Source organism: Agelaius tricolor, unplaced genomic scaffold, assembly GCF_023055355.1.
Source record: "Agelaius tricolor isolate 1412-34295 unplaced genomic scaffold, bAgeTri1.0.p SCAF_2, whole genome shotgun sequence".
In the NCBI taxonomy this organism is placed as follows: Eukaryota; Metazoa; Chordata; class Aves; order Passeriformes; family Icteridae; genus Agelaius; species Agelaius tricolor.
The window spans coordinates 91,365,269-91,388,396 of NW_027269262.1; the positions used below are offsets into that span (position 1 = coordinate 91,365,269).

Consider the following 23,128-nt stretch of genomic DNA (forward strand, 5'->3'; position numbering starts at 1 on the left):
ACTAACAGCAACTGTTCATTAGTTCAAGTAATGGAGATATACCCCTTTGAAACAGGAATATTTGACACCTTTTCCTACTGTGTCTGGTCCTGAGAAATTCCATGTGGGTGTGAAATGCAGCAGAGTGACAAATCAAAACTCAAGTGGCTTAGGTTTGTTACAACATATAATTTCTGACACAGTTCCCATAGCCCGTGTTGGTTTAAGCATAGGAGGAGGACATCCTCTCCAGAGGACATCAAAAGCAAAGAGGGTGGAAGAAATAAAATATTCTATCTCCACCCAAAACACCCCTGTAATGAGTTAATGGCAGCAGACATCTGAAATTGCCGACATTGCCAATTGCTTTGGGAGTGGATCTCCTTATTTATATCTTCCCTTCAATATGTCAAGAATATCCCTAAATTGGGAGTCTGTGAGCATTTCCTTAGAGCTAATCTCCTGCACTACACAATTAGAGAGCTGCAGCAGGTTTCATTCATCAAGCTGTGCCCTCAAGCCCTCTGTGAATTTTTTCTGCCTGAGAAGGAAGGTCCTCTTCTCTGATGGGAAAGTAGGAGACAATCAGCTTCCCATCAGATGCATTTTAACCCCACTACTTGCCTGCTTTTCTCTGAAGCTCTTTTTTTCCTTCTGGTGCAGGGAATTGAAAGGACAAAGCAGGCTGCTCCCTCCTAATCATCCTAATAAGTAACAAATACAGCAGCCCTTAATAGAGAGATTCCTTTCACTGGCATGCCCTAATCACCTCCATAATGAAAGCAGTTAAAGAGGATATTGAACCCTTTAACCAACTGATAACTGCCTAAGCCTCTTGTGGCAATTGGCCAGGTATTAATAAAAAAAGTCATTGAACTCCTTAAAAATGAAAAAAACTCCTAGGAAACTTCAGGGATTCTTCCCCTGAAACAGAAAAAATATAAGTGCCCATTACACTTGAGAAAAAAGAAAAGCACCTTAGTGGATCAGAAAGTGATAGATCAGAAGAAGTTAAGAAGTTGTTAACTGTCTGGGAGTCATGAAAGTAAGGAAAACAGACAAACAGCAAGAAAAGAACCACACACCACCAAAAAAAAAAAAAAAAGAATAAAAACGTCAACATTCTTCCTTAAGATTTCTCTTTGCTCAAGTTTGAGGTATGCAGTAGGCATGTAAGTTCAGCCTTTCAGTTTCAATTAAAAAGACACAAATCAGTATAAATGTCAAAGTCAACTTCATTATTAAAAACAAATAAATTTATAAATTATTATAAACAAATAAAACTGGTTTTAAATTCATTTTCCATTAGTTGGTTTGCTATAGAATATAGCTCCTTGCATTGAAGAATTCTTGTCAAATAATGGCCTGATCCGAAACAACTATGACTCAAAATATTTTCTCTGTTACTTATAATAAATCTTGGATCAGGCCTTTATTTCTGGGTTTGGGGTTTTTGGGTTTCTTTTGTTTGTTTGTTATTTTGCCAAATATTCTTTTATTGAGGAGGTGTCCACAGACAGTCTCACTTTAATCAAAGGAAATGCTGTAGCTACAACACCAGCAATATCTATTTTAGTTGTAGCTAATCAAGTGAGACATACCTTGTGGGTATCAGTAGCATGGAAATCTACCTAAAATCAGCAGATTCTATTATCCTGAGAAAATAAAAAGTTATAACTGATTTGCATTGCAGCAGTGTCCACGGGTGAAATTTCTGAAGGAGTCCACAGCTTCACCCAAAATTATCCAAAAAGAGGAGAATAGGCCTGCTACACACAGCAAACATCTGTTGCAGGTCCACAGTAACCTCTTAGCTCCACTTACAGGCATCAAGGACTCATTAGTTCTGCATCACCAGTAAGTGTCCTTGCTAGCTAGAGGGCAAAGGGATCTTTCATATGACCTCTAACTATACCCAGCCAAGGACCTTCAGTAAAATCCACAGCAAGTGGACACCTGATAGCCTAAAGAGCCTTTGACAGAAGACACATAGTAATAACAGATAATTAGGCAGAACAGCAGATGAACCTTCATGAAACAAAGCTCCAGGTTCTGCTATTACTGCGTGTCAGAAGACCTGGGCTGCAGGAGTTTGCCAGTATCACCTTAAACTCCTTATGGATCTCTGACTTTGGTTCATCTCCACTGTTCAATCTGGCTGTAAACTCATGCCATGTCATCCAAAAGAGAAAGAAGTGAGCAGTTTGGCAATTAGAAATAGCTCCCAACCTGGATCTTCAGAAAGTCATTTTCTCTTCTTGTTTCTAAACTGAGGATAATTTTTACACAGAAGTGTTGTGAAGATGAATCACCTAATGTCAGTACAGCATTCTGAATATAAAGTTCTTTGCAGCTCCAGCTCAAAGCCATGAGAAAGGATTTCAGCATTTATGGGGGAATATGCTCCGACACTGAAGGAACTGAGCACCTCAGCTCACATGGCATTCGAGGAAACACAACAGCATTCTCGGCTGTCCTTCGTGCCAGACCAGCAGCATCTGTCCCAAAACTCATGGTGTCCAACAGGGAAGCTCTCCATTAATCAGTTTTCCTTTGGTCAAGCCTCATAGTTGTGAAGCTGTCCCAAGAAAAAGCAAAAGGTTTTCATTATTTTTATTTGAAGCAGGCTTAAGCCCACTGCCAACAGCTAAATTTCTTTCCTTATTCTTAGTCAAAACCACCTTCTTTCACTCCCAGTTCTGCCCTGTGAACCTCTGCTTGCCATCCTTGTATCAGCAGGATCATCTTCTCCTTCAGCTAACTTCTTTCCCAAAACACCAACACCTCTAGCTTCTAACCTTGACTGTGGGCAAACACAGATATTTCTATTCTGACACTTGCAAGGGTCCATAAATGAGTTTACTGGCTAGAAAAATAATCAAAAAGCAAAGACCATAAAGTGGAAAAAATAGAATTTCAACTATCTTTGTGGTTTTTTTTCTCAAGAAAAACAAGTTGACCCAAGAACTACTAGGTCTCAAGAAGTAGGGAAAAAAAGGAAGATTCAGAAAATCATAGAACATACGGCTGATAAAGACTTCAAGAGGTCAGCCAGTCCACTTTCCTTCCCAAAGGCAAAAGCAGCTACAGCTTATTCATTACTGGGAAATTTTTGTGTTATCTCTTTTTAAAGCAGCCTCCTTAGGCAGTCTCTACCTGCACACAACCATCCTGACGGTAGGGAAGAGTTTTCTTCATGGTTAATCTAAATCTCACTTGCTTCAGATAAAGAAAGGTAAAGAAAGAAGTTATGCATAGTTAGGAGGAAGTGAAAGAGCACCAAATCCTAAAAAACTACAAGACACTAATTTCTCCAGTTGTTACATAAGGGAATCTTCAGACACCTCCACCTAGCTCAGTGGTCAGAGGTTTCTCAATATTTCCCCAAAACTGTTTTCCAACTCTTACTATTATGTTTGCACTGCCAATAAGCCACACTGTGGGAAGTTGCAGCTCAACATCATTCTGAGCTGTAATTTTTACTTGTTTATCAGTGATTTTTAAAAAGCTTTTGCTGAAGTGCCTCTGGCAGGAATCTGAGGTATCATTGCAAAACCAGTTTTCAAGAACTCAAGAACTCTATCCACAAACATGAGCAAAGTAGCTTCAAAGTCTCTTTTGTTGGCAGAATACTATGCTGGTTTTGTTTTCTTTTTTTTTTTTTTTTTTTTTTTTTTTTTTTTTTTTTTTTTTTTTAGTTTTCATCAGACAAAGAATATAGTGTGAAACAATCTTCCTGACTATTCTAGTTTTGCAGGGGAGAAAAATCCCATACGCAGTCCATCTTCACAGGGCTCACTGTAGCAGAACCTCCTTCTTGCTTTGGAGATACCACCAGCAGATATTCAGGTCCTCAGCATCCAGTATTCTCCACTAAGCCTTCAGATGGCATGAATTAAGAGATTTGTTACTTTGGTGCATCTACAGTGCATTTCTCTCACTAGAAAATCTTGCTCTCTGCTTTCACCTGAATTTATTAATAATTGATTGGCTTAATCTACTCTGTGTTTGTTTGGTTTTTTAACAAGATATGACCTTCATGGTCCCGGCAAGTCAGGAATGCCACAGTTAATTGACCAAAACATTTGTGTCTTTACTCTTAATCTCTTCCCTTACACGTCTTGTTTTCTTCCTTTTTTTTTCTTTCCATTGCAGGTTGTCCATCTGCCATGATTCCCTACTCAAACCTTTTCAATGGACTGGCTCTAAATATTACCATCCACCAAAAACCAAGAGCAGACTCAAAACACCAGAGGTTAGTCTTAAAAGAGGAGCAACAGACAAAATAATTCACTTGTGAGAACACTTCAATCTTTTCCATACCCAGATTAGAGACATCACTGCACTTCTAAGTTGGTGTTTTTGCACTCATTTTATGGAAGGGTAGAACAATGCAGAGAAAGAACACGGAGACTCAACCAACCGCTATCCCAAAATGGATTTAAGCATGTGTTTGCTCAGTTCATTAATGCAGGTTCAAACTCCCTGTCAGGACACCATCTGCCAGAAGTATGAAATGTCCTCATCTGGATGCAGACAGCTCCTGAGTGTTTGGCTACTCAGCAGCCAACCAGCTGTCAATAGGTGGGTGTTCCATTCACCATTACAGGTATTGCATGACATTCTTTAAAAAAGTATTTTATCTGAATAGTTCACTCACTGCTTATCGTAGGTTCAAAACTGAAAACAGAGTCCTAAAAGCTACAAAAAGAGACTCATAATTCACAGCACAGACTGCCTTAATTTTGCTCCCCTTAGAGTCACTTCTCAGGAAAAAATAAATGAATAACAATTTTCAATCTGTTAGTTGTTTCAGTTCAATTTACAGTGACACAAGCAGCTTTCAGTTCTTTACATTCCGCATAAGCCTCCAGAAATATTCAGTGTTTACTAGAGTTTGGTGGTGTTAAATCAAGTACAACTATCACCCTTTAAGGCCTAAATGATAGAGCGATATCCATACCAATAACACATTTTGACAGTGTTGACACCTGCTTACAGAAAAGCAGTTTAATGACCTATAGAAAAGGGCATTAAAACTTGCTAGAAATCCTAGAAATAACCCTTTGTTTTTGTAAGGTGGTGTTTTTATTCATAGTATCAAGCCTTTAGATGAACTCTGTGGCATATTCTACAGCATATCTCATAAAAGACAAATAGCTGGATGAAGAGCTTCATTAAACCACTCTTTTTCATCATTTTGACTCTGCAAGTGGAAATGGGTAGGAATTCATACTAGCTCACTCTGAAACAAGAACAGTCCTGTAATGAATGCAGCACCTGGTGAGAGCCAAAAAAAGCTTATTAACTCTTTTTGATCCCCCAAAGACTTTTACACAATTCAAACACAGCCAAAACTTTGTAGAAGCTGGGGGGAGAAGAAGGGGAGGGGTAGAGGATTTTCTGCTAATTGATTTTAAGAGCAGACTCATCGAGTGTTGTAGCACCTGCTGTTGTCAACCTTTCCATTGTTGTGTTGGTTTAAAAGAAAAAGAAAAAAGGAAAGAAAGAAAGAACATGAACATTGTACCTGAGGAATAGAAACACATGTTCTGCCCCAGGTTAAAAAAAAAAACTGTTTTCATATACTTGATTAGCTCTCACTTTTTAATTTAATACTCAGCTTAACAAGTGAGCAGTAACCCCAAAGCATCCACCAATAAAAGCCAAATACCATAGATTAGAGAAAATGAGAGACTTGACCAAATCTCAGTGCTTTGCCTAACACAGGAGATTTTCAGGTTTTCACGGTCCCTTCCAAACAGGTCTTTAATGATGCGATTCCAGGGCGAGCAACAAGCGGCAGAGCCTGCCCGGGGAGGGGAGTCCGGAGCTGCGGCGGCGGCGGATGGGAACCGAACCCGAGCACCGCAGCCCGAGGGCTCTGCCGGGGCTGTCCCTGTCCCTGCCCCTGTCCCTGTCCCTCAGCACTACGGACAGGGGACACTGCCGGGGCTGTCCCTGTCCCTGCCCCTGTCCCTGCCCCTGCCCCTGTCCCTGTCCCTCAGCACCACGGACCGGGGACACTGCCGGGGCTGTCCCGGTCCCTGCCCCTGTCCCTGCCCCTGCCCCTGTCCCTCCAGCACCACGGACAGGGGACACTGCCGAAGCTGTCCCTGTCCCTGTCCCTGTCCCTCAGCACCACGGACAGGGGACACTGCCGGAGCTGTCCCTGTCCTTTCACCACCACGGACCGGGGACACTGCTGGGGCTGTCCCTGTCCCTCCAGCACCACGGACAGGGGACACTGCCAGGGCTGTCCCTGTCCCTTCAACACCACGGACAGGGGACACTGCCGGGGCTGTCCCTGTCCCTCAGCACCACGGACCGGGGACACTGCCGAAGCTGTCCCTCCAGCACCACGGACCGGGGACACTGCCAGGGCTGTCCCTGTCCCTGCAGAACCACGGACCGGGGACACTGCCGGGGCTGTCCCTGTCCCTCCAGCACCACAGACCGGGGACACTGCCGGGGCTGTCCCTGCAGAACCACGGACCGGGGACACTGCTGGAGCTGTCCCTGTCCCTCCAGAACCATGGACGGGGGACACTGCCGGAGCTGTCCCTGCAGAACCACGGACCGGGGACACTGCCTGAGATGTCCCTGTCCCTGTCCCTCTCCCTGTGCCTGTCCCTGTCCCTTCAGCACCACAGCCCCAGGGCTCTGCCGGAGCTGTCCCTGTCCCTGTCCCTGTCCCTCCAGCACCACGGACCGGGGACACTGCCGGAGCTGTCCCTGTCACTGTCCCTGTCCCTGTCCCTGTCCCTTCAGCACCACAGCTCCAGGGCTCTGCCGGAGCTGTCCCTGTCCCTCCCGCTCCAGAACCATGGACAGGGGACGCTGCCGGGGCTGTCCCTTCGGAACCATGGACAGTGGACTTTGCCAGAGCTGTTCCTCCAGTACCACAGAGTGGGGGCACTGCCAGACTTGGACCTTGAGTACCATGGACACTGCCATGGGTGGGTGTCCTTTCAGCACCAGAGACTGGGGACACTGTCAGAGCTGTCCCTTCAGCCCCATATATCAGGGGCAATGGAGCACCTGTTCCATGGTCTGGGGACACTGTTGGACCTGTCCCCTGGCACTGGAAGAGAAGCACCAACCTCTTCCTGGCTACTGATGGGCCATGGCCAACCATGAACACCTTTGATTAAATTAAAGCCACAGTAGTTGAAATCAGCACAGTGAAGAAGTAATCGCTCCAGACATGTTGCTAGCATGGCAATATCACAGAGTGCAATTAAGTTAGACATAAATTAATCTGCAACCATATGCATCTTGCTCGACTTTGTGGTCCGCCGATTCCTATCACTGCTTTGTCTGAAGGGACGTTTTGTGGAGACAGAGGTACCCTTCCAGATTAGGCAAGGTCTTTGTTCATTCTCTTTTAAAGGTCAGCCTGCAATGATAGTTAAGACACACTTTTGCTGGAGTATCTACTGAATAAAGCAGGTTCACGAATGCACACCCCACTGTATGTGCTTCTGGAAGTCTGTCCAAAAGGTTTTAGAGGGAGAAAGATGTATATGAGAGCATACACACAGATTTGAAAAGAAATAACCAGCACAAAATATTAATATGAATATTTTAGGTCACTTCCCTGGACAAGATAACAACTCTTATTTTTCTAAGAACTTAAACAAAGTAGTTTTTTGGGGGTTTTCTCCATCTGTGAGACAAATTAGTTTAGGATAAATAAGAAATTAAAGAAAAATCTTCCATGCTTACTTTTACAGACTAGCTGTAGATCAGATAACATCATGAAGCCACTTTAGTACTGAAGAGATGGTACAAAAAATAGAATTTCATTTGGCAAGATGCAGAGAGCAACTATTAATAAACTTTTGAAAGACGGATCAGATATCCTCCCAGAGCACAGCTTCCCAAGCGAACAATTGTTACAGAATGTCTGTAACTTTCTGCACCATTCTTTATTATCAGTCTTCCTCCCAGTGGTTCCCTGTTGCTATACACATTTTTAAATTTAAACAATTCATACATCCCAAAGCACCCCTGCCTACAGAAATGCATTCTGAGGTACTCCAAGCTTCCTAAACAAATCCCAGCCCTCTGAAGGAGAAAATGCTACAACTTCCCATGCAGGTTGTACTTGTTTATGGATAAAATACCATCAAAACAGCAAAGTACTGTACAAACAGCCCTTTCTGTCAGCAAAAGAGCTTAAGAACACAGCAAGTATTGCAGGCAGCTCCTAGGCAGGAGTACAGGGCACCGTGAGTACACAGGGGTGTGTGGAAGGCTGTTGTAACACAGAGGAGCAGAACAGTATTCACTTAGCACACACAAGTGGCAAGAGACAGGCTGAGGAGGAGAGACTCATGGTCAAAGGAGGAAAGAGAGTTCTGACATTGTAACCAACAGCGGGAAATACAAATCATCAGCCAAAGTTGCATTCTACTTTATATTCTATAACCTGATAATATATGCATTTGTATTAATATAGCTAATAACAGAAAGGTCGAGGAAATTAACCCTTAAACATCTTATCTTTGTAAGGGCAAATAGGCTTTATACTGTCAGATGGTCACTCAAAGGAAATTTTTTACTGCCCCAGGTAAATATAGTCAAATACAAATATAAGCAGACACTTTTCAAAGTGCAGTGGACAACACGTTCCACTGAAAACTCAGTATCTTCCAGTGGCAGTGTGAAAATTTCTTGTAACAGTCCCTACATGGCAAAAAGACCAAGTCCTCCTGTATTAATAAGAGAACTAATTTCATGTCCTGTCATGTCTAATGCACTATCAAACAGCCACTGAGTTAGAGGGGTCTTTTCAGACCTCCGCAGATATTAGAAGTTCTGGGAGAAAAAACATTATCAACTGCCTTAGTAAATCCACCTTAAAGAACACAAAACCAGCACGAGTAAACCTGCTCATCCAGCCAAAGCCAGAGTTGTAGCACAGTTCTGTGTGCACTCCATAGCCTCTAATCACCATGGTATTTATTTTTATGGCAGAGAAGCAAACTTCGTGACAAATTCTCAGCTTTAGCTGTGGGAAGCAGGGAAGTACAAAATGACAGCCTGTGGCTGTGTCCACTGACTGCCCCTTGACTGTCCTGGGAAGCAGCACATCTGGGAGGCTGGGCAGCATGGATGTGACAGCGAGCATCATTTTGCCTGGCAGACTATGTGCCCACAAAGGGGAAACACAGACTGTGACCTGTTGTCACATCAGATGCTCCAGTTGCAATAAAAACTCCAGGAACACATTGTCAGTGCCCAGGGTTTGAGCACAGCAGTGGGAACCACCACCACTGCCCTTGCCAACTCCAAAACAAAGTTTGCAAAAGCAGGTCTACCCCATGTCTGGCTACATGAAGGGCTTTCCCAGCTGATCCAGTTCCCATGCCCTCATCATTTTCATTCTCTTCCTGCTACTTTTTGCCTAAGTTTTCCCCATGTCTCTTAAGGTGGAAGGAGTGTGACAACAGGGCCTTCTTCCTGAGGGGAACCCCAGGAGTGTCACTCTGCCTCTTCCCTCTTCCACTCTCTTCCTCTCCATCCAAGCCACAGCACCATGGTAGCCACCTGGCAGTGCCAATGCCCCCAGCCAGACCAGCCCCACTCTTCTCCAGTCACACAAGAGACACAGGATCCATCTCCAGGAGAAGAGGCGCGGGACACCCTCAAGTCCAACAAGTGCCCAAGAAGAGCATTAAATTACGTAACATGGGACGGAAGCAAAAAGACTCATCCAGCACAGACACCCTTGCATGCCACAGCCTCCCTGTCCCTCTCCCTTTTTTTTCCAGCCCGGGAAGTTTTTGCCCCAGCCCCGGCCTTGGCCCCACAGGGTCTCCCCGAGGGGAGCCACTCACCGATGGTCGTGATGACCGTGATGGCAAAGTAGAAGGAGCCGGCGAATTTCCACTGGACTCCGGCGCGGTGCGGCTCGGACTGCATGATCACCAACTCCAGCTGCCGGTAGTCCTCGCTGGTGATGTTGTACTTTCCTTTGAGCCGGATCTCCTCGGCTTTGAGTTTCTCTTCCTCCCGCATCTCGTTGTCGGACTCCAGGGCATCAAAGACGGCAGCCCCGACCAGCAGGTAGGTGAACGTGCAGATGATGAGGGACAGGGTCCGCACGTTCTGCCTCTTCATGGCCGCCAGCAAGGGGCGAGTGAGGGGACCATGTCCCCCCCTGGCCGCCCGGGGTTCCGACAGGCCGCAGCAGCTACAGCAGGGGAGCAGCTGCCGGGGGGGCCGGCGGCGCCCGCCGCCGCTGCCGCCGCTCCGGGGCAGCTTGTGCTGCGGCGGCGGTCGCTCCCCGCCCGCCTGCTCGGGCTCCTGCGAAGAAGAGAGGCACAGGAGGCTGCTGGAGCGCCGGGACCAGGTGCCCTGAAGACGGGAAACTCTGCGCAGGACCTGCCCAAACCAAGCCGTCCCAGTGCGCAGGGCCATCCAGGGCACCCCCCGCTCCTCCCCAGCACCGAGGCCAGGGGCAGGGGGTCCCCGCCGAGGGGCCGACGGCCCCGGCACGGAGTCCTGCGGCGGGCGGGTCCCCCCGCGAAGTTGGCGCGGCGGCGCGGGGAAGGGTCGCCCGCAGCCCGGGCGGGGCGCGGCGGGGAGGCGGAGGCCGCCGCCGTCCCAAGTTTCTTCAGGCGGAGCGGCGGGGCCGGGGGGAGCCGGGCGGCGGCAGCGCGCCCATCCGCGGAGGAGGAGCGGGGCGAGGGGAGGAGGGCTCCCGGGCTCCGGCTGTCGGGGACCCGACCCGCCCCGGCCCCGGCTGCCTGCGGGAGCGCCGGCCGGGAGGGTCGGGACGGGCTGGGCGCTCTATTCTTTCCGCCGCGGTGCGCGGAGGGCGGCAGGGAGCCGGGCAGCTGCTGCTGCCTCTGCTGCTGCTGCTGCCTTTGCTGCTGCTGCTGCTGCTGCTGCAGGTGGCCGCGGCGTGGGCAGCGGAGCGGCGTCCGGCGCGGCGAGGGCGGCGGCGGCGGTGTCAGGCGGCGGGCGCGGGGCCGGGGGCAGCATCCCCGGGCGCGCCGGGCCGCGCCGCCGCTCGGGCGGGAGGCGGGGGCGCCGGGCCGGCGGCGTGGCCCTGGCGGCGGGGAGCCGGCGCTCCGCGAGCGGGAGGAGCGGCGCGGAGCCGCCCCGGCCGGCGGGCGGGGAGGAGGCGGCGGCGGCGGCCGCGGACCGAGCACCTGCCCGGGGCAGCGGCGGGGCGGGACGGTGGCGGGCGCTGGCTCCGGCCGCGGGCTGCCGCCGGGAGGAGCGGAGAATCGCCGGTGGCTTCCCCGGGGAGCGCGTGAGGGCAGTTCGGCCCCGGGCGGACACAAAGACGGAGGCGAGAGGAAAAATAAGACCAAAAAAAAAAAAAAAAAAAGAAAAATGAAAAAAAGAAAAATGAAAAAAAGAAAAAGAGGCAAAAAGGAGGGAAAAATGAAAGGGTACTTTCACGGCTGCTACCCCGGCGGTCGGTACCGGGGCTGCTTTATTTTGGATGATTTTAGAACAAAGCCGTTAAGAAAAAGAGCGACCGTCCTCCTCCTCCTTCTCCCGGGCTCTTGACATCATCTCGGGGAGAAGCGAGCCCGCGCCCCGCAGCCATCGCCTGCGCGTGTGTGTGCGGGCGTGTGTGCGGGTGTGTGTGTGAGTGTGTGTGTGTGCCCGTGCCCGTGCCCGTGCCCGCTCCGGCGCGGGAGGCGGGATGCGGGATGCGGGAGGCGGGATGCGGAGCCCGCCCCGGCCCGCCGCGGGGAGCGCCTTAACCCCCTCGGCGCCGCCCCGGCAGGGAGCGGCCGCGGAGCTCCCCCGGCGCCGCTGCGGCTCCCGCCCCCCGTCCCCGGGCTCGGCCACGCCCCGGCCGCCGAGCGGGGCTGGGCGGCGGCGGCGGGAGGGCTGTGCCGTCCCGGCAGGGACAGCCCCGAGCCGTTCCCACCCTCGAGCCGAGCCGCGCGTAGCGGCCGGGACAGGTTTGTGCCACCTCCGCCGCCTCGGGGACAGCGGCTCTGCGGCCCCACGCACGGCTCCACTGCACCGCCGCTCCTCCACAGACCGCCGGAACCGACACACAGGCAGAGCCCTGCACGCCCCGAGCCTCACACAGCATCCCCTGCACACCCCGAGCCTCACGCAGCATCCTCTGCACGCCCTGCGCTGCACACCACCGAACACACACACACACAGCCCTGAACACCCTCAGTGTCACACACCATGGCCCCCATGCACACACACACACAGCCCTACACACCCTCAGTGTCACACACCATGGCCCCCATGCACACACACACACAGCCCTACACACCCTCAGTGTCACACACCATGGCCCCCATGCACACACACACACAGCCCTGCACACCCTCAGTGTCACACGCCATGGCCCCCATGCACACACACACACAGCCCTGCACACCCTCAGTGTCACACACCATGGCCCCCATGCACACACCTGCACAGCCCTACACGCCCCAAGAATCACACCCCACAGTCACACACAGCACAGTCACTCACCACACCTTCACATCGTGTGCTGATACTCCATGCACACAGAAATCCACACATCACAGTTCCACCCAGGCACCCCACACTGACCTCGGCACACCACAGCCACAAATACCACAGCCCCACATATCAAAATTCCCTCATGTCCCCACCAAATGCACCACAGCATCACACACTCCAAAACCTGGCCACACCAGTGCCTGCCACACAGCAAAGGCCCTTCCCCAGCCTCAGCATATCCTCCAAAGCACAGGCAGGCACTCAGACCCATGTCACAGGGGTGGAACTGGATGATATTTAATGTTCCTTCCAGCTGAAACCATTCTGTGGTTCTGTACTCATTGCATACAACCTACATACACACAGCAAAATGTTCCCAATGGTTCAGAGGAGCCAGCCTGGCTCCACAGGGTCCAGTCCCAGCCCCATGGCTCCTGAGCCACTGCCCACCGGGGTTGTGGAGGCTGCAACCCCTCAGCTCCTGTGAATGAGAGCCACATCCTGCCTCTCATTCACCATCAGGTGTTACCCCAGGAGCCTGAGGCTGCTTTTTTGTACTCCCTGAAACAAGGCTGACCCTCCTGGTGTTGTCTTGCTCATAATTGCAGGCATCCTCCTGCATTAGAGCTGGGATTTTTAGCCTTACCCAGTGAAGGCTGAGCTGGTCCTGATTTCTCTGAGCCTCAGGTTACATTCCCTTGGTTTAGGTCTTTCTCAAATCCTAGGACCACAGGGCTCATTACTGTAATTCTCCATCCAAAAAAGCAACTCTGTCTGTCTCACTCCTGGCCTAAAGCCTTTGGATACCTTCCTGAGGCATGGAGGGGCAAAGGGAACCCAGTGCCTTGTAGGAGGATCAGATCAGAAGTCAATCTCCAAGACTGAAGCCCTCTGAAAGGTGCACCCCAAGCTGAGTGGATGAAGCTGGTCACAAGGCCCTTTGGGAAACTCATGGATGCAGGGAGGAGGAAGAATTCATTTCATCAATTCAGCAAACAAGAGTTCACCCAGGGCAAATTCTGAATCACATCACCTGAGAGTTACCAGAATCGTTACAGCATGACATGGAGCAAGGTCTCACCTGCCAAAAGAAGTGTGTACAGATCAGCAACAAAGGGAAGGAGGGGAAAGGTGGAGAAAAAAGGAAATATCTGGTTTCGATCAACTCCTTAAATATAGAAGTCTGATTACTTTTGCCCGTTTCTGATTCCTCAAGGGAGAGCAGGAGAAGAGGAATCTATAAATAGTTTGCAACACACAGAATCCTATAGCAAAGTTGCTGGGAAAGATCAATAGCATGATTCAAGGAGGGCTCCAAATTACATCTCAGGGGAGGGAGGTGCTGAACAGAATTGATAAATGAGTTGCAAATGCTGTGTGTGTTGTGTGTATCTAATTAACAGAGGGTGACTGGGATCAATAGCAAGGAAGGAGATGGTCTAAAAATAGGACTCAGGCAGGGACTGCAACCTGCGAGCAACAGCTTGGATGGAAATGTCCCCTGGAGTAATTAACCTTTAGCTGAAAGGAGGCCAAAGTGGGGCCTGTGGGCAGCTGGGAGGGGATGAGGGCTCTGTGGGACTTGGGGCACAGAGCAGTGTGACATTGTGGGGGCACAGGCTCAGAACCATGAGCTCAGAGCCTTCCTTTGGTCAGGCAACAGTGACAAGATGCTGATTGGTGTGGTGCTTTCTGGAGAAATATCTGAATATTGACATTTTACTGGGGTTTTGGAACAGAAAATACATGCTGTTCTATGTACTTACAAACATTTCAACATTGCTTAGAGAAAAGTAACAGTCATTTTTTTTAAACATCTATTTACTTCCATAAGAATCTGCAGTCTTCTTCTCTTTTGCTGACCCCGTTACCAAGGGAGTACCCACCACTCTGAGGACCAGTCTTCGCTCATCCAAACTCAACACCATATACATGCACAGAAAATAACTTGCAAAGGGGAGTGTCCTTCAATCCTTCCATCTACAACAGAGCTGCCAGGCAAACTGCAAGGTAGCAGGATTGATGTTGGGCAGGATGGTCTATGGCTCAGCTTACAGGCTCTGCTGAAGTGGCAGGCTTCTGCCAAGTGAGAGGCAGAGACACACCCAGGAACAGAAAGTTCATCCTCAGTGCAGGATTTGGACCTGGGATATACAGCATGACCAAAAGAAAAGGAAACTGTAAAGAAGAATCTAGAAAATATCTCTGGCAGGAAAAGATTTGGAGGGGTAAGTGGTGAGTGAAGAGCTTTTCTTTAATATAGACAGAAGTGACTAAAAATTCCTGGACAATAGTTTTCTTCATAAGATTAAAAATAAATAAATAAATAAATAAATAAATAAATAAATAAATAAATGTCTTTTATTCTGCTGTAGATGGTGCTACCAAAGGAGCAAAAGAAAGTTAACTCAAAGGGACAACACATAATTTAGCTCCTCTTGGGTTAAGTCTAATTTGTGGGAGAGAACACAGGCTGGAAGACGGCTCTGAGATTTGCAGTGGGTGCCCTGGCTGCTGACAGCTCTGCTAACCCAAAGTTGCACCTACTGTCTCCACAAAAAGCCAAGTGGAATTTGAAATTTCCCACGTTTTAGGTAAGAGGGTGTGGGTGCTGCTGTGTCACAGCAGCTCTTCTGTTTTACCTTGAGTTCACTCTGCCACAAAGGCAAGAGCCAGCCTCAGGGCACTGGGGTTGGGAGTTGTTCTCCTGTCCATCCTTTGGACCTGAAGGAGGCTCTCCTAAAGAGAAATCTGATTTCTCTCTCTGTGCAAGAATGGGCTGAGAGCTGCCAATCCATGAGCCATCTTCCAGATGAATCACAGGAGTCACAACAAACCGGAAAAGGTAAAAAGCCCCCAAAACAAGAAAAATAACTGAAAAATATGATCAGTACTAGAAAGAAGACCTAACCTGTCTATTTTTCAATACAGGTTATTAAGAAACCATTTTCTTTCTCTGAGAATGGTGGCATGAAGATGACCAGAACAGCAGTTCTGATTCAGGCCAAGGTTCATCAAGCCCAGGAGCCACTCATCCACAGAGGCTGTACAGGCAAAAGGGAGAAATGCCAATGGAGCAAGTATTGTGCAGTTCTTTTTCATCTCCTTAAATACTCTCCCAACCTCAGCCTACCTTAAATCAGTGGATTTCCTGAGTTCTCATTTAGTTGTTCTATCCAGTGACCCATGACAGATCTTTCTCCCAAGCACTTGTCCTCCCTCTTCCTGACCCCAGCTGAAACTTTTTGCCTCCTCAGCAAAAATTCCAGCTGAGGGCAGGTTGGATGGAGCTCTCAACAGCCTGGTCTCATTGAAGATGTCCCTGCCCATGTCAAGAGAGTTGGAATGAGATGATCTTCAAGGTTGCCTTCCAACCCAAACCATTCTATAAATCCATGAAAAATTTTCATCTTTCCCAAAGATGAACGGATCAATGGATCTGTTCTTGAGAGAAGGAAAACTGCTCCCTTTTATCTGTTTTGTCCAAGCTTCCTTCAGTGGTGCCAGGCCCTGGGCTGGAGCAGAGAACACACTGCAATTTCTCCATGCCATCAGGGCTTGGTAAAGACTTTGAAGTTCAAGAAGGTAGCTCTGTTTTTGCCACTTTTCCCAGTGCAGGGCCATAAAATGACATCTCCATGTGGCTCTCCCATCTCTATTATGGGAGGGTTCATGTATACAGGTGAGCAAAGCAGAAGTGTAGCCCTGGCTCAGTTTGCCCTATAAAATGTCTCTGGCCCTTTGGGGGATTCCTTTGAATTACTACTATAAAAGAGTCACTGTATTGAATTTTGCTGTGGATGTTCTTTAAAGTGACAATTTTCAGAAAGTGGTCACACACAAGGAGTAGCTGTTGCCGGGCTGTTCACGTGAGAGGAGGGCTGCAAATCTGTAACAATTCCAAGACCTAATGAGACTGGCAATACATAAGAAAGACACTGCAATTTCAGTCATTAAGGATCACCAGAGGTCCCCCATAAAAATTCTTCCCTGCAATCTACAAAATTCATTCATTAAATGATCTGGCCATGAATGAAGCCTGCCCTTTACAATGCAGCTGCAGCAGTGAACTGAACGTTGCAATTTTAAGAATTGGGAAGTGGCTCAGTTAAAAATGCAGTGCCTGACTCAAAGCCTGTCACAGCCATATCTATCAGTTCTGGTGGCCTTTGGATCAGGCTGTTATCAGGAACACAAAGATTATGATGACAAGTACTAGTGACTGGATTGTAAGGAGTCAGAGCTCCCTTTAGTTTCACAGGCTCTCTGCATGTCCTTTGCTTCCGCCAGCTGTGTGCATTTGCTCAGTCACTGAAGTGTTTGTGGACCATGGACTCAGTCAGCTGAGTGCAAGGGGAAGCTGAGCTCGGGTTACTGGGTGAGTGCACCTGTGTCCTTAGGGCAGTAGCTCTGGAAAATGATGGAGGAGGGAACCTTCCCTGTGCAGCTCTCATTTTACTCTTTGTACCTCCCTCCCATTGATGTTCAAAGGAGTGCAACCTCTGTGGGATACACTCGGGCAGGGCTCACACGATTCCACAGCCTTCCTTTCACCGGGCAGTGTTTGTGAGAGGCAGGTGCAACAGGGGACTGGTGCTTTAATTCCTGCCTCCATCCCCCCTGTGCCTGCAACATGACAGTCCTCTTGAAAGTAATCAGCAGTGACAGAAAACATGCACCAAGAGTCTCATTGACTTAGGGAGAGGGTGCTTGTGTGAAGCAACTTCACACGTGGGAGAAAAAAAAAAGAACAGAATCAGACCTACGCTTCGTATTTTTCCCACACTCGTTTCTTTTCACCGGGAATTCGCTAATATTAAATCCACCTAGGTGGCAGGAATGTGAGCATCTGGTCCAACCTAAATAGTCTCTTCTGTTCTATTTTTATCCTGGTATATCATTTTTATTCTGCAGAGCCTGTGCGTGGCAGAAAGGGTGAGTTCACTTCTCGGTGTACAAGCCAAAGGTCTCTTCCAGAACTGCTGTGAGGGATTTGGAAGATATTTCACCCCAGCACAGAATTTATATATAGGCACAAAGCTTTCATTAAACATGAGCAGCCACGGGGACAGCATCAGTCACTGACAGTAATGTATGCACGTCTTGTAGGCACACTATAGAGGAGTGAGCTGCTTGGAGGAATTAATGCAGCAAAGGTGTTGGATATGGATGCATTTCTTACTGAATCGACTCCATCTAAGTTTCCTGAGCCACTGTGACTTCCAGGTCTATTTGTGGCTTACCAAATGCTCATAGTGTGACTGTCACTTTTGCATTTACTGCAGCTGATGCCTCAATGTGATATTTAATGCATATTTTAAATGAATAATTCCCATACCAAACCTGCCCCTGATGAAGAATATGTCTTTGAGGAAAACCCTGGCAAGGTAAAAAAGAAGAGCCCTGAACAGGTACAGCCCTCACCATTGTGACCAGAGTTAGCTGAGCTGCAGAGATGCAGAGCTCTGGGAGACATCTTCCTGCAGCAATGGGTACTGTATTTTGGTGCAACAATTTCTGAATGAAGTGGTGGAAAATGTGCATTTCATTAAAATCACCACTGAAGAAGGAAAGCAGTTGCTGAGGGGGCTTGCTAGCTAGTGCAATGAGCTGCAACTGTTACTAATGGAATGCCACAGTAAAGGCAAAATAGGAGCTGTCATGTATATTTACTGTGGAATTGTCCTTTTCCATCCAGAAAAAAATTGCTTAGAATATTTAGAATAATGCTGAATGAAATGTGAATGAAATTTTCTGGTTTATCTTGCTTCTCTCTTTTGATTGCTTGAGCAGCAGGATCCAGCTTTTATCTCCTTGGAATAAATGGTTAATGTATACTCATCCTTTTTATTTGGAAAAGATTGAGTGGGGTCTTCCACACCTCCTTCTATTTTTTTTTCCTATTTGAGGACACATGAATACACTCACCCTCCAGTTACCTCCATCATTTTCACAGTGCATTTTGTTCTAACATATTTTTTCTGGCCTCTACTCCCATTGTTTATGACATGACTGCCTCCCAGAAATGGAAACACTTTGGGAGGAATGGGGTGCCCAGCTGCAACCTTAGCCCAGATCTGACAAACTTCAGTGGCACCTGCTGGGGTGTCCCCACTGCCTCCACTTGCAGCTCTTGCCAAGCTGCCTCAGTGGTCCATGGCCTGAATATTCCAACATAATCCCTGAATATTCCAGTTGTGGATGCTGCTTTGAACTCTACCTTAAGGCCAACCAAGCCAATCTGTTGTAGAGCAAGTGGAAGCAAAGCTTCTCCCCTCATCTTCACAGACATGCTGGAAGTGCCAGCTTTATCTCTACAAATTCAGACAGTGGTTGGACTGACTAGCAATTAAAAAGCTGGTGCTGAACATTGTTATAACTGTATCTGACTGTGTTGAAATGGAAGCAAGACCATAGCAGCAGCTTAAACCTCAGCTAATTCGATTACATGTAGCTGTGCCAGCGTCTCTTACGGGTATTTTCCAAAATAAATTCCAACCTGTATATACACAAAAAGCTGAACTGTTTCTTTGAAAGGAAGATTATAGTGTTACTGGCAGAGATCAGGCAGGATATTTACTGCAGTGAAAACCTTTCCTGAGAAGCTCAGAGTCAGGGCAAAGGCAGTACCAGCTCCTGGAGACAATTTCCCACCACCTCATATTATTATCACTTACTTTGAAACTGGAGGAGGGAAGGAAAGTGAACCTTTAATAACTGCCCAGATCTAAAACCAATTTCAGTGCTCAAGACAGCTTGTAAACACACAATATGCTTTAAAAAGGATTGATGCTGAGCAAAGTGAGGTGCACATTTTCCTGCTGTTGAAGTTAAGCAAAGCTCTTAAACAGCTTCCATTTTTGAGGGTGTTTAAATGGCTACATTATTAAGAGCCTTCCCCTGTCTGAAGATTTGCTTCTTAGCTCTCTTACACACATTTAAATCCAGAATAACCCACTGAGAATTGACCTGGTATACATTTGTTATGAGAAAAGAATAGAAAAATAAGTCCTGTATAAAAAAAAATCTAACAAGGATATAAATTATGATGATTTACACTTTTGGGCCACTAGTTGAGATTCCTTTTAAAACCACAATTGATTGATGAAGCCTCACAACATGCCTGTGATTCAGTAAGTACTACACTCAGTTTGCAGATGGTTGCTCTGAAGCACAGCATTGTTATATGGTTACAAGCCCAACAAATGAATTAGTGGCAGAGCATGAACCAAATGCAGATTGCTGTATCCTGATTATTACAGAGCAGTGCTTTGGGACAACATTTCTTCCTTGTTTCTGCTCACAACACAGCAAGAATTTCTGTGGTTTTGTGTCTCTTGGCTACAAAAGTTGACAACTTAGCATGGTACTACTGCCTTTTTATCTTCATGGTGTCACATCCCATCATCCTGAGACTCTTGGTTTTTCTTGACAATCCACAATACCCTCAGGGTCCAATACTGGGCCTGGTATTTTTTAACTTAGATCTAAAATACTTGGATGAGGGGCAGATGCTTCCTCAGCAGGTTTGCTGATGACACAAAGCTGGGAGCAGTGGCCAATACCCCAGAGAGCTGTGCAGCCATGCAGAAGGACCTCATTAGGTGGGAGAGATGGGCAGGGAAGAGCTGTCTGAAATTCAACAGAGGTAAATGGATCCTGCACCTGGGAAGGAATAATCAGGCACCAGCACAGGCTGAGAGCTGATCTGATGGAAAGCCACTCAGCAGGGAAGGCCCTGGGGGTCCTGGTGGACAACAGGCCCAGGGGATCCTGGGGTGCATTGGGAAGAGCAGATCAAGGGAGGTGATCCTGTCCCTCTACAGAGCCCTAGTGAGGCACATTCAGAGTGCTGTGTCCAGTTCTGGGCTCTTCAGAACAAGAGAGACATGGAGCTCCTGGATCTGGGCCACAAGAAAAATATGATTAAAGGACTGCAGCATTTCTCTTATGAGGAAAGGCTGAAGGAGCTGGGGCTGTTCAGCCTCAAGATACAACTGAGAGGGGACCTCATCCCTGTCAGTGTCTGCAGGGAGGGCTCAGAGCAGGGACCAGGCTCTGCTTGGGTGCCCAGCAATGGGACAAGAGGAACAGGCAGGAACTGATGCCCAGAAAGTTCCACCTGGACTGAGGAATAATTCCTTCCCTGTGCAGTGACCAAGCCCTGACCAGATTGTCCAGAGAGGGTGTGGAATCTCCCTCAGTGGATATTCCAGACCTCTCTGGACACAATCCTGTGCCTGTGTTCTGGGATGGCCCTGCTTGACCAGGGAGGCTGGACCAGATGAGCCACTGTGGTCCCTTCCAGCCTGACCCATTCTGTGATTCTGTGATGATTCTGTGATTCTGTGTCATTCATCTAAATAACTGAAGTAGAAGTTTAAAAACTGTGCTTACTAGAAGGTTTGAAGATGCTCAACTGCCAGCCAGGGTCTGTAAGTCCATCCTGAAGGAACAGTCAAGACAAAGGATGACTGCCACTGGTGGCTCACACTATAGATGTGCAAGACAAAAAAGATCAGTGGTAAGGGCAGAATGCACAAAGAGAGTGAAAAGAATGACAGCAAAGGTCATCATGCAGGGGATCTAACCTAGATGGGGGAAAAAGCTGACTGGAATGAAGATGAAGGAGACTGAGGAAGGAAGTGAACAGAGAAATTGCATGCTGAGGATGTGGGGCCAGGAGGGAGATGGTACAATCAGTCATTTGACACTGGGCAGAAAAAAATTGCAGTCAGAACTCAGAAAATGTTTATCAATGTCCACTTCAGCTGTGTCTGCAGCTTTTCCAGCTGTCTGGAGACTCTGGATGAATCCTCTTGGCATTTTCTCTTGAAGGCAACAAAGTAGAGGAGGGAACAGATAGCACCCGCATTTTATTTTCCTCAGGGGGACAGACAGTCTGTCATGCAATGTTCCAAACCCAGGGGATTTTTGGGAAAGGCACATTATGTCCAGTGAAGTTATCACTGCCCTGATACTGGCATAATAAAGTGGACTCTCAGACCTGAACTCTGTCCTGAACTGTGTGCCTTGAAGATTTCTGAGCACATCTCTTGCTAAGGCTTTTTTCTTGCATGGACATCACACTGCAGAGACTTTTGCCTGTGCTTGCATGTCAATAGAGAAGATATGTGAGAAGAAAAAAAAGAGCCAGATCTCCACCAGATCTTCAGTTTTCTGTTTCCAATGGGCCTTAGTGCAGCTGAAGAACCCTTGTGTGTTCCAATATCTGAGGGGCATTAAAGCTAAAACACCTCCCAGCCATTCTCCTGAAAAGATAGCTTAGGAGGGAAACTTGCTGTTTAAACAGACATTTCCTGAGATTAATTTTATGTCTGGACTGGAATAATTTCTCTTCTGCTAAACTATAGTGGAAAGGCATCTTTGCAAGTGTCTGCAGACTCCTGCCTGCAAAGCAGAGCTTTGCATAAGCTTAGTAGCTTTTCCCCACCAGCAAAGCAAGCTGTCTGACTGCAGCACGAGGTTTCTGCTGGATAGCCACACTGCTTTCAGGACTTGCTGCCAGCTGAGCTAGACAGTGGCTGCTCACACCTCCTCACAGCCCAGGGCAATGCTGCTTGGCCAGTGAAAAGCTTGTGGTTAGTGGTGGCCAAGCAGCATGAATGGTGCTGGCCCTGGGTCTGCTGTGTGTGCTCAGGGCACTGCTGGGCTCTTCCTTGCTGAACCTGCTCTAAAGCCACATTAAATAACCCACAAGAGTGGCAGGTCAAAAGTTTATGAGACAATGGCAAATGATATTTCTGGCCTGCCGAGTCATGAAAAAGAGATGGGGAAGGAGGGGCTAGGGACTTTTTGGTTTTCTCTGAAGATCATGCCTTGGCAAGGTTAAATAATTTCTGGAAGATTGAAAAGACCCATTGGGAGATTGGAAAGTCTTGCAAAGGCCTTTTTTGAGCAGACTGAAAAGGCAGAAATCTGAGCTCTGAATATGAAGCTGCTTGATAGCTTCATAAGACCACTTACTATCAATCTCATCCTCTTAGCACAGCAGAGGATGAGACAGCAGGGCACATGATTGAATGTTTTTCATATATTGTGAAATAAACTGCACTCCATTTCCCACTGTAGCAAGTGTCAGGTGTGCAAGATAAAACTGGGGCTGAGGTACGCTCCAGACCGTGGCACATTCTGCATTTCAAACACACACAGCACCATCCCTCCACAGGCTACACAAGACTGAATTCATCACACTTTCCAGCACATTGCTAAGTAAAACAGAAGACTGATACACTACTAATAGTTAAGGCTTCTTATAGCAGCCTCATCTGTTATCACATCCTCCGCCATCATTCAGCTTCTCCTCCCACCTCGCAGTTACTCTGGCCCTCGTACTCTGTTTATCTTGCTCTTCTTCTCCTGACTCCACGCCTCTTTCCATGCTTCTCACTTCCCTGGATGCGGTTTGCCTGCTGACCCCTGATGCCACCAGCTCACACAAATCCCCAGGGAGAATCATTTCTGTCATGACACAGGACAACAGCTTGGGATGACCTTCATGGGGTGCCAGCAGAGGTCCGTGTTCCTGGCTCTGCAGCATGGGACAGCTCTGCACTCCTCTGGGCTACAGCTTCTTCATTTATGGGAAGGAGAACCTTACTCAGGGCTTGATTCTCTGTGTGTTTTGAAGTCTGGAAAATCAAAGCCTGGGTTTGGTGGAAAT

The 23,128-nt window shown here is 47.9% G+C and overlaps 1 protein-coding gene across 1 annotated transcript in view; it reads right to left on the bottom strand.

The window, feature by feature from the left end:
• KCNK9 (potassium two pore domain channel subfamily K member 9) overlaps positions 1-10,996 on the bottom strand; it is a 100,666-nt gene extending 89,670 nt beyond the window's left edge. Inside the window, exon 1 of the mRNA XM_071421856.1 lies at positions 9,825-10,996. Within this exon, the coding sequence (XP_071277957.1) occupies positions 9,825-10,407 (583 nt within the window). The 5' untranslated portion in view covers positions 10,408-10,996. The remainder of the gene's footprint in view (positions 1-9,824) is intronic.
• Between the last annotated feature and the right edge of the window lie 12,132 nt (positions 10,997-23,128).